Below are 17,331 nucleotides of genomic sequence, written 5' to 3'. Positions count from 1 at the left end.
CCCACCATATAAATACATGACTGCAAGATCCATAAGGTTAAGGATTTTGTGTTATTTACTGCCCAGTGCAGAACAGCAATCAAGAAATGTCAGCTCTAGCCCTGGCCCGTGTGCTCAGTGGTTAGAGCATCAGCCTGTGAACCAAAGGGTCGTGGGTTAGATTCCTGGTCAAGGGCATGTACTTGGTTTGCAGGTTCGAACCCTGGCCCCAGTTGGGGCTCATGAGGGAAGCAACCAATCGATGTGTGTCTCTCGTTCTCTCTCTCCTCCTCCCTCCCACTCTCTCTAAAATGCAATGGAAAAAATATCCTTGGGTGGGGATAAACACAAAGGAACGTTAGCTCTATTATATAGTTAAAAATAGAGTCAGTTTTATTTTTTGTTAATCCTCACCGGAGGATATTTTTTCCATTGATTTTTAGAGAATGAAAGGAAGGGAGAAAGCGGGGGAGGGAGGGAGGGAGGGAGGGAGGGAGGGAGGGAGGGACATATTGACTGGTTGCTTCCCACATGTGCCCCAACCAGGCTGGGGATCGAATCCGCAACCCAGGTATGTGCCCTTGACAGGGAACTGAACCCAAGACCCTCTGGTGCTCAAGCTGACACTATAACCACTAAGCCACACCAGCCAAGGCAAAAATATAGAGTCTGTTTTAGATGGGAGAAAGGGCTGTATATATTTATAGTCTTAATTCCTTGTAATAGAGATTTTTAAGTATTATTATTAGTCTGAAAATAACCTGTCCTTTAGCTTCCCAACTGATATGTGGAGAAATGAAACTAATAGGATCTTTTTCACTTACAGTTTCGTATGTAACAACTGGCAACTGATGACTTTGCCAAGAGCTCCATTCCCAAATCTTGTAATCTGCCAGAGTTTTCAGTTCCACATGCAGCCAGAGCTGCCTGGTCAGCAGAAAAAAGGCTTGTCTGCATGTCTCCAGAAGCACTGCTGCTTTTTATTTCTGAAAGTGGATTCTTTACATCAGTTTTCATACATCGAACTTCAGCCATTTGAGTTTTGAGTCTTTTCAGCATCTTTAAGTCAGAGGGAACTCGCCACATTGCCTGCTGCTTCCTTTGATCTTTATCTTTTCGAGAATACGAAGCTTGAGAGAAAGAAATAACTCATTTTAATATAGATGTCAATATTCATGAACCCATTTTGCACTGTGAAATATCCAAATCTAATGTGTAAATAAGATACAATGCTTTAGGTGGTATCAACAATAAAAGTATGTATTGAATACCATTAATAAAAATAAAGATAGTCACAAGTATCTTAACTTTATTGATACCTTCACAGTTAGAATCTGGGTCTCATTACAGTCACTTTAACTCTAAAAGTTTAAAAAGCTGCCTTACTTCCTGTGCTTTCTTCTTTACATTTCTCTTACTTTTGTCACATTTCTACACTGGGTTTTAGTATGTTCATAATTTAAAATATAGCCAAATACTTAGTCAAATCTGATATAAAAATATATATATTCTAACTAAATTTAAAAAGCTGATTTACTGAACTACTATCCAATGCAGATGCAGCCATTATGTGCACTGGAACAACACAAATAGTTCCCTGTCGCTGGGTCTGCAGCCACTAAAGTAACAATGTTTTCTTTCTTCCCAGAGAAAGTAGTTGCAGTTGTTTTTAACTTCTTCTCCCCCTTCCCAAATATTAAAATAAGACGCAAGGAAAATATACTTTATACTGCAGGAAGGTAAAAGGAGCTAGATATTTTGGAAATCAAAGATCGTGACTGACTCAAAGCAAAAAGAAACCAAGCCAAAAAAAACCAAAAAACATGTGCACACACCACCCCCACAAACAGGGGACCAACAGGCACCCTAATTAGACAAAGGTAGATGCTGTAGTGTAACAGCCATTTCCCCACCTCCCCCTTGCAAAAAAGGACCAAGACTGTGTTCAGGTATCAGGTGAGCAGCAATGTGCTCAGGGAGGTTAGGTCCCCCCTTTGGCTCCAGTGGATATGGGTCCAGGACTGGTCTAAGCTCATTTCCTCTTTGATAGTGAGTCTAAGACTCAGTGAGGAGTAACTTCTGGGAAAGGTTTTCTATCATGATAGGGAGATTTATTGTATTATTTATCTTTCTTATTGTTCAAAATATTACAGATGTCCCTTTTTCTCCCCATTGACCCCTTCCACCCCACCTCTAGCCCCCTCCCCAGTCCCTCACCACACCATTGTCTGTGTCCTTGGGTTATGCATATAAATTCTTTGGCTAATCTCTCCACCCCCCACCTCCTCCTTCCCTCTGAGATTTGTCAGTCTGATCCATGCTTCCATGTCACTGAATCTATTTTGTTCATCAGTTTATTATATTCTTTAGATTCTACATATAAGTGAGATCATATGATGTTTGTCTTTCTCTGCCTGATTTATTTCGCTTTGCATATTATTATCCAGGTCCATCCATACTGTCCCAAAGGGTACGAGATCCTTCTTCTTTTACACCATGGAATACTATGCAGCTGTAATGTGCCACAGCTTTTTTATCCACTCATCTACTGATGGGCACTTGGGCTGTTTCCAGATCTTAGCTATTGTAAATTGCTCTGCTATGAACATAATGGTGCATATATTCTTTCTGATTAGTGTTTCAGAATTCTTAGGGTCTATTCCTAGAAGTGGGATCACTGGGTCAAAAGGCAGTTCCATTTTTAATTTTTTGAGGAACTTTCATACTGTTTTCCATAGCGGCTGCACAGTCTGCATTTCCACCAGCAGCGTACCAGGATTCCCCTTTCTCCACATCCTCGCCAGCACATGTATATTTATTTAACAAACATCTATAAAGAGCTTACCGAGTGTTAAATATTTCTAAAATATTAAGTCATTAATCCTCTCATATCAATCCTCTGAGGTAAGTACTATTACCTCCATTTTATAAATGGGGAAAGTAAGACACATAAAAGTTACACAATACTCCAGGTAACACAGCTAATAAGTAGAGGAGTTACTGTATTATTTTCCATACAAACAACTGTAAACCTAGTTTTTGTAACTGTAAACACTGTATTTGTTGGATAGTTTCAAACTCTGATTTTCTCTTTGCAATATACTCCTAAAAGTAAAGTTATTTGATTAAAGGATAGAAATAATTTGAACCTACTATAAAATTTTCCTTCAAAAAGGTTAAATCAATACACCTATCTACAGAACCTGAACTTGTCTGGTTTACTAGGTCTTTAACAACAACACTGGTTATAATTTAGGCAAAACCTTTGTCAATGTAATAAGTTGTGGGTTTTTTTCCTTTTTCTTAAAAAGGCATTTCTCTGTTGATCACAAGAACAATGTATGATTTTTCTGTATAATTTTCTAAAATAAAAATGTCTCAGAAAAAAATGTTAAATTATATACAATGTGGTAAGTGTTACAAAAGTACAAGTATAATATAAAATGTACCTGGGTCATAGATAGCAGACAATTGTTTCATAACCTGGTTGTAAACCTACAGCAAGTTTAGCTTACAAAGGAAGGGACCTAAATAATCCAGCCTGAGAGTCCATCTCCCACTAGAGAAGTTCTAATTCTCTGTTTTCTACACTGAGACTCTACTTTACACTTTGAAAAATGAGTTCCACTGCTTTAAAGCAGCATCAAAATCACTGTTCTAAATCACTGATTTAATTTGCATAATACTACTGTTTAAGAATGTAGGAAAAGGTTAGGTATATTTTTTTTAAAGTTTTCCAACAAAAATGGTTTTTAAAATGTGTCATTTAAAGGTATTCAAAATGAACATGCCTGAGAGTTTCAAAAAGTCCAACTTTGAGGATACCTCTAATATGTACATGTATACACTGTATTACAGTAACACAAATGTAATTTCTCTTCAACAAATAACCTTTGCACTTAAAATACTGCTAACTGGTATAGGCTTTTAGGCTACTGAAATCAAACTATAAGTAAACCATCTTTTTCTATATTCAATTTAGACAGAGTTCCACTTGGAAGTTACGGTATTCATGAGGTGTGCAAAACTCTAAGTCCATTTGCAAAGAGGAAAGCTGTACTTCATATGGATCAAACTGTCAATTATATACAATTTTTAAAAAACCTTCTTACAGGCATTTTGACATTATATTTGCACAAAACACCTTCAAACATTAACAAAAAATTAATTTGATTAATATAAAGGTCATTTTATGACTTATAATGAAAAATCAATTTGCTACAGAAATATACTGTGTTCTAACACTTAGATGAAATACTTGGATTAAAATTCAAGAGTTCTTTTGGGGAACCACAAAAAAAGGGAAATCACTGTTAATATTTTACCTGTGGGCTGCAGCAGTGAAGCAGGTGGGCGAGGCTGTAAGCTCCACAAATTTTCCATACCGCTCCGGTCCTTAAGGTCCAACAAATGTATTAAAATGAAAGGGTCAATGTCTAATAAACTACTTGTAGCAGTAGAACATAAGTGTGCTCTTCTTGACATTCTACTACTGGCACCAACATAGCCATAGTTACTACCTGCAAAAAAAACAGATACAGAAAATGCATGCTATATTTCTATTCAAATTTAAGTATACTTAAAAAAGTAAACTGGTTAATGTTTGAATACTGGTCTATGGACCTCTCTCTTAGGAGTTGGTTTTCATGATGAGAAGCATAAAGAAGAAACCAGATCACCAGAGAGTATACACAAGCACAGGAGCAACACTCAAACTCATCCTGAGCTCTAGAAACAAAAAATGGCAATGTATACAATACATACAATTAGTGGGAGGAGAATTAGGAAAGGAGAACACATCTCATAACCCAGTGGTCTTGGATGAAAGACAGATCCCCGTGGCATAACAGATCCCAAAGAACTAGACACCAAAATGAGAATCTTCTCCTGCAAAGCAAACTGTACAGATCCATGACAGTTAGGTAGACTCCTTTTCTAGCTTAAGTAAGTACTAGAGCACAACCTGAAGATTTTAGACTGAACTTGTTAATGACTAATGCATAGTATAGTCATTTGTGAGCAAATGCCATATTTACATCACCTATATTGAACTAAGCTTTAAGTCAAGAAAACAACCTGACTTTTCTCCAGTGCTTAATACAATGCCTAACATATAGTAAATATGAAAATGTTGGTTAAAACCGACCTTTAATAGCTCTAGCTGGTTTGGCTCAGTGGTTAGAGTCAGCCCTCAAAACTGAAGGGTCTGTTTTGGGTTTGATTCCGGTCAAGGGCATGTACTTCGGTTGCAGGTTGACCCCTGGCCCCGGTCAGGACGCGTGCAGGAGGCAACCAATGGATGTCTCTTACATCAATGTCTGTCTGTGTCTATCTGTCTGTCTCTCCCTTTCACTATCTCTGAAAAGCAGTGGAAAAAATATCCTCGGGTGAAGATTAAGAAAACAACAACAAATTGACCTTTAAATATATTTTACTGTAATACCTGGAAGCAAGTCACTAAGCATAGCTTACATTTAACGGTGTAGAGTTACGCTCCACCTCTTGAAGAGGCAATAAAGAAAAAATTTGGAATTCTTTTGTATGTGTACTGTCTTTTATTTATATATATTGTTCATACATCTATTCACCTTTAGATTATAAATTACTTAAAAGTAACTCTTTTTCATTGTATTTTCCAGAAATCCTGAAATAGGGAAGAATTTCAACAAATGCCTACCAAATATATAAAACTCCCCAAAGCACAAAATACAAATTAACTATTTGATTCACTATTGTATCCTCAGCACCTATAATTCAATGTCTAAACTATTAATAGGTATTCAAAAAATATTTCACGAACAAAAAAATTATAATTTCAGAATTACAGAACATGAGGTCCATGGGAACAGGGACATCTTTTTATTCAATACTGTAGCTCCAGATAGTAAAACAGTACCCAGTTCCAGTTAAGTGCTCAGTAAATATTTGGTGAATGAATTGAAAAATATAACCTCTAGTTTACCTAGAGCGTCTAAAAATGTTATATACAAGAATTTCCCTACAAAACAGTTTAAGAGAGGAAATCACAGATTTAACTTTAAAAAAAAAAAGGCTGAAAAAGATTCAGTTAACCTTGACTTAGTCATACTCATCTTCCATTTTATACCAAGACAGCCTCTGAATATATTTTTTTAATATTTTAATTTTTAAAAAATATATCTTTATTGATTTCAGAGAGAGAAAAGGAGAGAGAGAGATACAAACACCAATGATGAGAGAGTCTTTGGGGATTGAGCCCTCAACCTGGGCATGTGCCCTGACCAGAAATTGAACCTCGATCTCCTGGATCCTAGGTCGGTCGATGCTCAACTGCTGAGCCACGCCCGACGGGGTGCCTCTGAAATTTTTTATGTACTATTTAAAACCTTAAAAATTACATTCAGCCCAGCCAGCATGGCTCAGTAGTTGAGCTTCACCCCATGAACCAGGAGGTCACAGTTTGATTCCCAGTCAGGGTACATGCCCAGGATTGGGGCTGGATCCCCAGTAGGGGACGTGAAGGAGGCAGCCAATCAATGACTCTCTCACCACTGACGTTTCTCTCTCTCTTTCCCTCTCCCTACCTCTCTCTGAAATCAATAAAAACATATTTTAAAAAAAAATTACATTCAAAACTTAGTAATAAAGTGCATTTACTCAACAATTATCTGAAAAGTATTAAATGCTCCCTATTATACTATTAAAAATGCTAGGGATACAAAATTAAGATGCACATTATATTGGTTTCATGGAGTTCAGAGGTGAAAAGCAAAATGGGCAGCTATATAAGCAAATAGAATAATGTTTAATATAGGTTAAATAGGTTTTACAGGTTCAAAGAGATTAATTTGAGAGAGCAGAAAAGAGGCAAGCAGTCTAGGAGGGCTTCTAGGAAGAAATGAAAAAAAAGCTAAAATAAGAAGGTAGACAGAACAACATACTGGGAAGCAAAGATGTGAGAGATACCATAGCACATCTGATGGGCTACAAATTATGCAGAGGAGTGTAAGCAGGCTAAAGAAATGAGCAGGAGCCAGCACATAAAGGGCCTTGTGTACCATATTAAAGAGTTTGGACTTTATCCTGTAAGTAAATGGAATCCAATAAAGGGTTTTAAGTAGAGAAGTGACACGATCAGATATCAATTTAAAGCAAACAGAATCACATCTGAACTCATGCTGTGGGAAACAGAATAAAGGGGAGAAAAATGGATACAAGGACCCCAGATAAGAGGCTGTTTTGAAAGACAGCAGCCTAGGATCTCACAGAATTTTATAAGGTAAATGAGATAAGGTACACAAAGTGCTTTTGTACAGTGCCTGGTACATAAGAACACGTATCAAATGTTAGCATTATTGTTTTAAACACCATTAGTAATATATGTAAAATGTAGCACTTCCAACACCATGAGCTACCACATATTAAAATATGGTACGGTCAGAAAAGAGCAAAGACAGAATGGCTTATGGGCTTAACCCCTGTACCTGGAGGTCCTGCAGCAGCTGCATCTTCCATCAGTTCTCCCTCTTCCAATTCCATGTTGTTGTATTCCACATCGTTTTCTCCAGACCTAAGAATACACAAAATTCATTATTCCCACAGAGTAAGTAAAAATTCACATTATTTGTCACATCTCAATGAATTTTATAACAATAGTGCATAGCTTTCTCTTGTGAAGACAGGATATTTCTAAATATAAAAATGAAGAAAAGGACTTTGGTCATTATTACATGTATCAGTACTATTAATAATTAAACTACCTTTAAAAAATACAATAGCTTGGCAACATTTTATTATTATTTTTTAAATCCTCACCCAAGGATATTTTTCCATTGATTTTTAGAGAGTGGAGGGAGGAAGGTGGAGGAGAGAAACACATCCATTTGTTGCTTCCCACACTCGCCCTGACCAGGGCCGGGGATTGAACCTGCAACCGAGGTATGTGCCCTTGACTGGGAATCAAACCACAACCCAACCGGCCAGGGCAACATTTAATTTTTAAAAGAGAAAACCTGAGAACCATTGTAAGCAAAAGATTATAGCTTTAAATAATTTGTAACTTAAAGGTAGTAAATTAGGCTTAAAACACTACATTTTAAGGTTAAAAAAGACACTCAAATTACTGTATATACTATTTTCTTAAAATATTTCAGAAAAAAATGTTCTTACCCCCTATCAAAGTCCTCACAAAGTCTCATACCAAAAAACACTATTACTTTATTTTAAATGACAAAGTACTATATGGAAAAGCAGTAATCAACGCTAGTTTGGGGTATTTAAAAAAGTCTCAAGATTGCCTTGGTCAGGTGTTCCAGTTGGTTGGAGCGTCATCCCATACACCAAAAACTGGCGTGTCTGATTCCTGGTCAGGGCACATACCTAGGTTGGGGGTTTGATCCCTGGATGGGGCATGTTTGGGAGGCAACTGATTGATGTTTCTCTCAAATCTATGTTTCTCTTTCTCTCTTCCCTCCTCTCTCTAAAATTATATATATATATCCATCCTCAGGTGAAGATAAAATAATTACAACCCAGTTTGGAACCCAGAGATGAGAGAGAGGAAACTAATTCAAGTCTTTCCTTCAAGATTCTTTATTTATAAAGATTATCAAGAAAAAATGCTAATATCCCCACTTTTAGGCCTACTTCATATGCTTCTAATTATCATGTAGGTGGCTTTATGATGGTAGTTAATGTGTGACACTCACATAGTTTCTTCATCGATGTCATTTTCCTCCGTGTTACTTGTTGCTGTGGAACTGGCAGAGGAACTGCTGCCATCAAGGTGATTTACTTCATCCTCACCAACAAGATCCAGATCCAGATCCCCATCTGAAAGCTCGTGCTACAACATGGCAAAGAAACAACATTTTTACCTCAAATAGATGGGTATGGACCGAGTGCTAAGCAATAATGGAAACATCAGAATTCTCTACTCTGGTGCCTAGACGCCTGAGCTGGAGAAAAATCACACAACCACATTACCTGGTACTACTAATCCTTTATTACTGCCAATTTCAGCTGGGCCCTCAATATAACTGGAAATGTTTCATATATTCCACGTTAGCTTCCCGTAAGGCTCTAAACAGAGTAACATTTCAAACTATCATTCCTCAAATCCTACTTAACCTCTATTATCTGCAAGGTCACTGTAAAACCCTGTCACCTACCTGCACAGAAAACCGTACTGGCTATTAAACAACAAAAAAAATAAACATAAAACCCAACTTTCAGCTGCCCCACCTGTAAACTCCACCCTACCCTTCCTTTACTTCATCCCATCAAACGGTGAGTGCTCTGTTCCAACCCCTTTTAATTTCCTTAAATACTTTGTTTTGTCAATCCCTTAAACTTATCTTCAGTCTCTCTTCCCAATGGCTCCTTCATTTTAATGTATACCTGAAGTCTCAAAAAGTTTGTTTCTGCATCTCTGTCTTAACTAGAACAAAAACAACCACTTCTTGAATTCTCATTCTGGGTGTTGTTTAGCTGGGACAAACCCTGGCTATCTCCCAAATCCTAAATCAATCTATCTACATATGCAATGATAAGGTATTTACTAGTTTCAGTGAATGGAAATAAAACGCATTTTTTTCAATTCACAACCTATACAGTTTCTAGAATGTACATCAATTTGTTTTGCAGAATGTAGCTCTCTACAATAAATTTTAAAACCTTAAAACACTTTGATTCATTAACTTCTGACTTGACTAACGGACAAGATTTTAAGCACACTGATTCCCCTACATCATATGTTGAAAACCATCTTATTAATTTCTCTTATCAAACACAAAATAAATCTTAAAAAAACTGGTCTAATTATTACATGATAATCTTCATTCTGAATCTTCTCCTCATCTTCATCCTCTTTGGTCTCTCTTACAGAGGCTGAAGTAGGACTATCCTGGAGAAGCATGTCAGCACAGGACCCAGACTTCTTAGATCGTGTCTCAGGAGTGTCATCATTTTGGGGGCTAAGATGATTAGCTGGTGGTGACAAATCTCTTGACTTCTGAGTTCGAGATAACTCAATAGTGAGTCTCTTTAAGACAAAAACAGCACAAATAAACATGAATTATAAGCAGTGTTTCTGTGGTAAAGCAAAAAATATTTTAAGTAAAAAAATATAGTACGTTCTTACAACCATTTCTTATACCATCTCTCTCACTACCTGCCTTTTGCTTATGGAAAAATCTATGACAAAGAAAAACTGTCCAATTTATTCTCATCCAGCCCAAGCTACATATACAGTTAGCAAATGCTATAGTAAATACAGGCAGTTTTAAATAGTACATATAACATGAAAACCTCTGAAAGTATGTATTTATTCATATATTCCTCCCTCATCTATTAACCACTCTCAGCACTTCAAACCTTCCATCCCATCTCATTTTCCAATAGCAGAAAGAAACAGTCCTTACATAATTTAGTTTACTGTTGTAAAATACAAATTAACTGATCCTCCCTAGTACTCGACTCAACAATAGTGAGCATTCAAGACGAGGCAACTTTCAGTTGTTCTATAGCTTTGAATCCTCTAAATTCAAGATAGCATGGGGAAGAGAAATACAGAAGTCACTGAGAGAAACACAGAGAGAGAACCTCAAAGTAGAGCAGCACTGTAATACAAGTTTATGCAATGATGCAAACGTTTGTATCTGCAATGCCCAATACAAGCATTTAAAATGTGGCCAGTACAACTAAGGAACTGAATTTTTTTGTTTTAATTAAGTTTACATAGACATATGTGGCTACTGGCTACTGAACAGGAAAGACTTACAGGTTCAAAGGTGGTAAGGATGGAGAACAAAATAATAGGACTTTTTTACAAAATTACAAACAGCAGTAAATACCCCAAATCTAATTATAAATGTTAACAGGCCAATAAGACAAAATGAAACACTAAACTCAAAATATGTGGGGGGTTTTTCTTACCTCTTTAAGGTTATTTATTTGTTGGATATAACTAGTCTGTGCAGCCTCCAATTGAGTAATATACCAATGCTGGTCCCGGCATTTTTGAAAGAAAGTTGGTGAACGAACCTGAAACCTTAAAAGAACAGTTGCATGTGAAAAATAATCCCGAAAGTAACATATGATCAACCAAGACTTGAATCTGTAACTATAAATTCTAAAACTTTGTTTCATTATAAGGCCAAAATTCAAAATGCACTCATATTCACCATTTATACATGTAGTTCACAAATTATAATAAGGTTCTGGAAAGTCATCTATAAGTCAGTTGTCTAAACTTAAACTTCAGTTTTCTAAGGAAATAACATTTACCTATCATGGTTAACTACTAAAGCTTATTTACTATGATAATCTAGCTGAAATACAATGATGATCATGACTCGAGAACATGACCATACTACGCAGGAAGGAGGAAGCTAACATTTCCCTTCCCCTTTCTAGAATAGGTCAGGCCCTAGCAAAACAGGTAGTCTGTTTTGGGCACTGCTCTTTTTCCCTTATTCCATCTCAATTCCCATATTTCTTGCTCCTCAGTAAAAAAATCACTTAAAAGGTCAACTACCAACCCCTCCAGATAGCAACTTAAAATCAAAACTCTCCATATATCACAATGTGGCATATTCTAGCTAGAGTTAAGGAAAAAAACAATATCTATATTAAAACCTATTGAATGATAAATGACGGGGTCTTAATCTATTCAGAACTATTTGTACATTTAAAAAACTAACACTTATTAAAGAAAAAAAATCCCCAACCTTCTTTGTTATATAGCCAAAGACGACTCCATTTACACTAAAAAAAAAAATGACAGTAACATATAAAAATGTTTCTGAAGAATCACAACAGTCAAGACTAATTTGGAAGCCTGCAAATCCTCCTTCCAGTCTTGCCAACCTTATGTTAACTACCATTCCATTTTTTTCTACGATTTTACAGTTAGTGTAAGAAGCTACCGACTAATAGTTATCTGCATCAGGTATCTATTTTTAGTAAGGATACTCATGCATCAGAGGGTAGAAAAAATTTACTCAACCACCATTCTAAGTGGATACTGCCCAGACAGTATACACTAATATCTTTGAATGACTAATAAAACCACGGTCAACCCTGCACATTTTTAGTATTTGTGCCATTAAAACAAAAGCAAGCAGCCCTGACCAGTGTGGGTCAGTGGTTAGAGCATAGGCCCTCGCACAGAGGGGTCAAGGGTTCAATTTCCAGTCAAGGGCACGTACCCGGGCTGCAGGTTTGATCCCCAGCCCCTGTACGGGCGTGTGCCAATCAATGTTTCTCTTACACATCAATATTTATTTATTTCTCTCTCTCTCTCCCCACCCTCATTCCTCCTTTCTACTCTCTTTAGAAATCAATGGAGAAAATGTCCTCGGGTAAGGATAAAAAAATAAAGTTCTGGACACATTATTCCTTCATGATAAAAGCCACAATATCAAATGTTTCCTATTACCTTAAAATCACTGTATCATTTTGTCGATTCAAGTAGCCTTCATTTGCAAGTAAGTCCAAACGGAAAAATCTATTATAACCCCAACATTCTCCAACTTCAAAGTCAGATGCAAACTCTCGAATTATGTTTTTCGTAGGATCATTGCAGGATTGATGAACCATTTCTACACGATATTCATATCTAAAATTTAAAAACTAAATATTAATATAGCTGGTAAGCCAGAATAAAAAACAGACTCATCAAAACATTAAGTGAAGTTACTAAGTAATTACCCGAGAAGGAATTTATCAATATATACAATTACATTCTTTCAGAAGGATTGTATTATTTATAAAGATAGCAGTGTTGTGAATGGGCTATCCAAATATGACTGGCACTAGGTCCCTCTTTCCTTTCAATATTATTTATCAATATAGCAGGTATAAAATATCAACTCAGTAAATAAACAAATTTGTATAAAATAGTACTTTCAAAGTTACTTTTATTTTAGCAAAGCTATATATTTTCATATATTCATTACCTATATTTCCTCACATGTAAAAATTCTGCCATTTCCTTTGAGATTTATAACCATGCAATTTTAAAATAAACAATTCTGAAGTACTCTATTTTTCCAATTCAAGTTATAATAAATTAACTGCATATTCAGAAATTCAAGCCTATAAACTTTCTTAACGAAAAATAAGTATACATTGGGAAAGCCAATATATTTAAATTTCTTATCTTACAAAGTATAAAACTTGCAAGTCTTCAAACTCAGTTTTACTGAAAAAGCACTATTATTACAAAAAGAAAGAAAAACGAAGAAATAAAGATAATCAGAAGTAACACTCAATATTAATGTGGACCAAAAAGGGGTTCTATGGAAAGTAACCTTATCGGGTGATCTGACCATAAATTCCTAAGTGGTCATGGTGGGTAGTCATGCAGCAGGCCCATAACTTCTTTAGAAAGGTTTTTAAGACAGCCCTGTCCATCGTTCTTGTGCATCGAGGTTAACACATCTAGAAGTAGTACCCCTTAAAAGGGGTTATTAAGCCTCAAAAGAGCACACAATCTTAACTATCCTTTAATCCACTCCCCACAAAATAGTTAATAAAAAATGACAAGAGGAATGTATATAAATATACACTAAAATTTGTTATTTAATTACATGTCTTACTTGGAAGTTTCAGGCAAGCCAGCTGACAGTTCCAGAAACACAGATAAGTAGTAACCACGAACAACTCCATTTCCATCCTTAAAAAAGAAAAAAGAAAAACAGTTATAGAAATACAAACTCCAGATCAATTTAAATTAAGCCACAGTTAAACAAAAATAATACAAACTAATATATGCTATTTGAATTGGGAAGTACTTCTAAACTTAGACGCAATAAGAGAAATAATAGGAAGACCAAAGATTTGAGTTTTTAACAATTCAAAACTTTTGTACATTAAAAAAAACCACTTGAAAATATTAGTGACTATCAAGAGTTAAGTGTTTTAATATACAAAGAACTCTTAAAAATCAGCCAAGAAAAATGAAAACACCAACGGGTAAAACAAAAAACAAAACCACTAAATTTAACTAGGAATGAAACAAAAAATAATATTTAATACCAATAAAGAGTATAATACAAAAAGGTAACAGTTGATGTTGAAAGTAATTAAAAATCATTTCTATGTTTTATATGTTAGGATTTCATATAAGATTCTGTCTGGAGACTGAGAAGTTGTTTAAATTTCTATCACAGGATTTTGCAAAGATAAATATTCTACTCTGTATTTCTCCAGTACTTTGCTCACATGACGACTTTTTTAAAAGGGTTACATATCCCTACCCAGTTTTTCTCAAAGTATAGTCTTAGGCTTAAAAACAAACAAAAAAACCAAAACCTATAAAATGTACAACACAAAGAATGAACTCTAATGCAAATTGGAACCTTGGGTGACAATATGTCAATGTACATTCATTAACTACAACAACTGTATAACTCAGATGCAGGATGTTGATAGTGGGGAAGGCTGTGTATGTGTGGTGCCAAGGGGTGTATGGAATGCTCTGTATTTTCTACTCAGTGTTGCTGTTAACCTAAAACTGCTCCTAAAAATGAAGTCTGTTAAATAATTTAAAAAATAAGTACAGATCACCCCTCCCCAGAAACATCTACATACATTTATTTACCTATGTATTTGCTAGCTCTGTTCACTAAGGAGGTCTATAAACAGTAAACAGCTGAAATGAGCATCCCTAATGGCCAGTTAGGTCCTTAAATACAATTTCCCTGCTAAAAGAAATCAGGGTTATTTGGATAAAACAGCCAATTCCAGGTATGGAGTAAAAAAAAAAAGTACAAGATGAGCTTAGAACATCTTGCCATGGAAGAAACAAGATAGCTAACTACTAAGGTCACTACTAGGGAATATTAGGGCCAAAACAAAGGGGCACAGAAGCCAACTTGAAGAGATTAAATATATGTAAATCCATGAGTTCATAATATTTTTAAAAATCTAACTAATCACTTTCAGAGAATAGTAAGGAAAACTGGTAAGTAACAGGAAAGAATCCTGCCTCTTCTAAATTAACTGTTACTGAGTAACCAAATAATAAAGAAAAGGACCTCTTTATAAAAGTATTACAACTAATAAGTAAAAACACACCAATAAAATGAGAATATCACTGTTTTGCAGAATAGATGTAGGCAATGAGCATCAACAGCTGCCAATACCACAAAAAGGGATATGACTAGACATCATGTGATTAAAAACCAAACTACCACCCTGGCCAGAATGGCTCAGTGCTTAGAGCATCAGTCTGTGCACTACAGGGTTGAGGATTGGATTCCCAGTCAAGGGCACATACCTGGGTTGCAGGTGGGATCCCCAACCCCAATCAGGGCACATGTGGGAGACAAACCAATCAATGTATGTGTCTCTGTCACATTAATGCTTCTCTCTCTCTTTCTTTACCCCCCTCTCTCCTTCTATCTCCCTTCCCCCCTCCCTTCCACTCTCTCTAAAATCAATGGAAAAAATATCCTTACTCCTAGGGTGAGAATTAAAAACAAAACAAAACAAAACAAAACAAAACACACTACTACTTATATCCTTGCCATAGGAATCTACTATGTATCTCATCATGCCACTGGATCCAGCTGCCAATTTAAAGAAAATATATAGATCAAAGGAGCATACTGAAATGCATGATGAGTACCCAATCAGCACACATGTGTTCTGATGGCTTTCTGTATTTTATTTTTAAAAAGACTTTTATAATAAGAATTTTAAACATGTCTTCTAAAGATAAGTATCTTCCTACAAACAAGAAATAAGATTCAGCAATATGTCAGCGTTCATATTGTTCATATTTAATTCATTTTTTCTGTAGAATTAGTAATAGAACTCATAAAGAAACACTGAAATTGTCATTATTTTAATTCCTTACTCCACCAAAAAAGTGAGCCAGTGTACTACAGAACCCTGAAAGATCGATCTTGGGTTTAAAAAAATTATTAAAAATATGTAAAACTTACTGGGTAAACTTTTAACCTCCAACAAAGTCCTGAAACTTGAAGAGGTGGACTGTAAACAGGATCTGCTCTCTGACGCAAAGTGCTAAAGAAAATCAACCAAATACCCAACATCAGAACCAAAACCAACCACTTATGTTACTTATTTCAAGCCATAGACAAAGTAAAAGAAGGTGACTAAACAAGTCAAGATTATACTGCATAAATTTATTTGCATTAATGCTGAAGTATTTGGCAGTAGCTTTTCAGTTTCAGATTAAAAATACCCTCAAAACTGTGACATTTGTGAGAAAAGGAAAAAATAACTAAGTATCCTGAATTTAATTACAACTTCAACAAGCAGTTTTTCATCATTAAAGAAAAAAAAAGTGTCTCTCTTCCTCATATCCCTGTAGTATAATTATCCTTTTAAGTGGGAAAACAAAAGAACATGTTCCAAATCTTAATGCAAGCGGGAAAAGTCTCAGAAAGTTTATATTTCAGCTACAAGATTATCCCATAAGAAAAACAAATTATATATGCAATGGTATAAATTCTCAGTTTGGTCTTATTTTGATGGTTATCACCTCCTGGAATTTTCCTCCCCAAGGTAAGACCTTATATTCTTGGTATGCAGCCCTTGAAGACAAGTTCTTAGGACCTTTTTAAGATCTTTGTTTCTAATCTTAGAGAAAAAGCAATAATGGCTAAAAAAATTAACATGTAAGTTACAAAGCTTACAAATATCTTACAATAATGGCCTCTTGTCCCAGCTCCTCACTTTTAGTATAAATAAATAGGACCCAAATCGACTTGTTCTCATCACTTTTATTTCTGAGGATGGGTAAGGGGCTCATTGACCTTTATCATCCCATTCACCCCACCTAAAAAAGGCTAAGTGGACCCTCATTTAAAACATGGTTCCTTTCCCCAGACTAGAGAAGCAATCTGTCCTGAGGAAACAATACAATCCAAACAAATTACCACTATGTTTCTAATAGGAAATTTGTTTCTTCTAGGACAACACTGAGTGTCAGAGTTCACTAGGTCTATATCCTTTCCTGGAATAACACCTTCCTACCTCTTACTTATTTATATATACAAAAATCCAGAGTTGTCAAAAATTCTTACCTGAAATTCTCTAAAACAAAAGTAGCTGAATCATAAGATGGTACTAATTCACTAAAGAAAAAGCAAAGGCAAATTAATATTATTTAGCTTAAGTAAGTTTAAAATTTCATTTAGTTAAAAAACAGCAATATCTTAAAAATTTTATTAAGCGAAGTCCCTAAGGAATATTTTTAAATCCTTATTAAAAATAACATTAAATCAAGTAAGTTCTTAAAACCATCAAAAAATTATATCAAAAGTTTGCAAAGCATTTCATCCATTTATGAGTTTTCCTTTTGACAACATACATGTAAATGAGTAATAGTTACTGTAT

At 35.4% G+C, this 17,331-nt stretch overlaps 1 protein-coding gene across 5 annotated transcripts in view; it reads right to left on the bottom strand.

Annotated features, from left to right (window-relative positions):
* Positions 1-17,331, bottom strand: part of TRIM37 (tripartite motif containing 37) — a 120,248-nt gene that overhangs the window by 86,539 nt on the left and 16,378 nt on the right. For all 5 annotated transcript variants that reach the window (XR_013997372.1, XM_081115921.1, XM_081115922.1 and 2 more), the window contains exons 10-19: positions 17,019-17,069; positions 15,912-15,993; positions 13,560-13,636; positions 12,398-12,577; positions 10,894-11,008; positions 9,785-10,000; positions 8,667-8,803; positions 7,443-7,528; positions 4,305-4,499; positions 804-1,109 (exon numbers count right to left, since the gene is read on the bottom strand). Coding sequence is in view for 4 of the 5 variants with exons in the window: in XM_081115921.1 (XP_080972047.1) it covers positions 804-1,109; positions 4,305-4,499; positions 7,443-7,528; positions 8,667-8,803; positions 9,785-10,000; positions 10,894-11,008; positions 12,398-12,577; positions 13,560-13,636; positions 15,912-15,993; positions 17,019-17,069 (1,445 nt within the window). In the remaining variant the exon portion in view is untranslated. The remainder of the gene's footprint in view (positions 1-803; positions 1,110-4,304; positions 4,500-7,442; positions 7,529-8,666; positions 8,804-9,784; positions 10,001-10,893; positions 11,009-12,397; positions 12,578-13,559; positions 13,637-15,911; positions 15,994-17,018; positions 17,070-17,331) is intronic.

Source organism: Miniopterus schreibersii, assembly GCF_964146895.1.
Source record: "Miniopterus schreibersii genome assembly, chromosome: 16".
Classification (NCBI taxonomy): domain Eukaryota; kingdom Metazoa; phylum Chordata; class Mammalia; order Chiroptera; family Miniopteridae; genus Miniopterus; species Miniopterus schreibersii.
The sequence above is the reverse complement of the archived record's forward strand: the minus strand, read 5'-3'. Positions and strand labels throughout refer to the sequence as shown.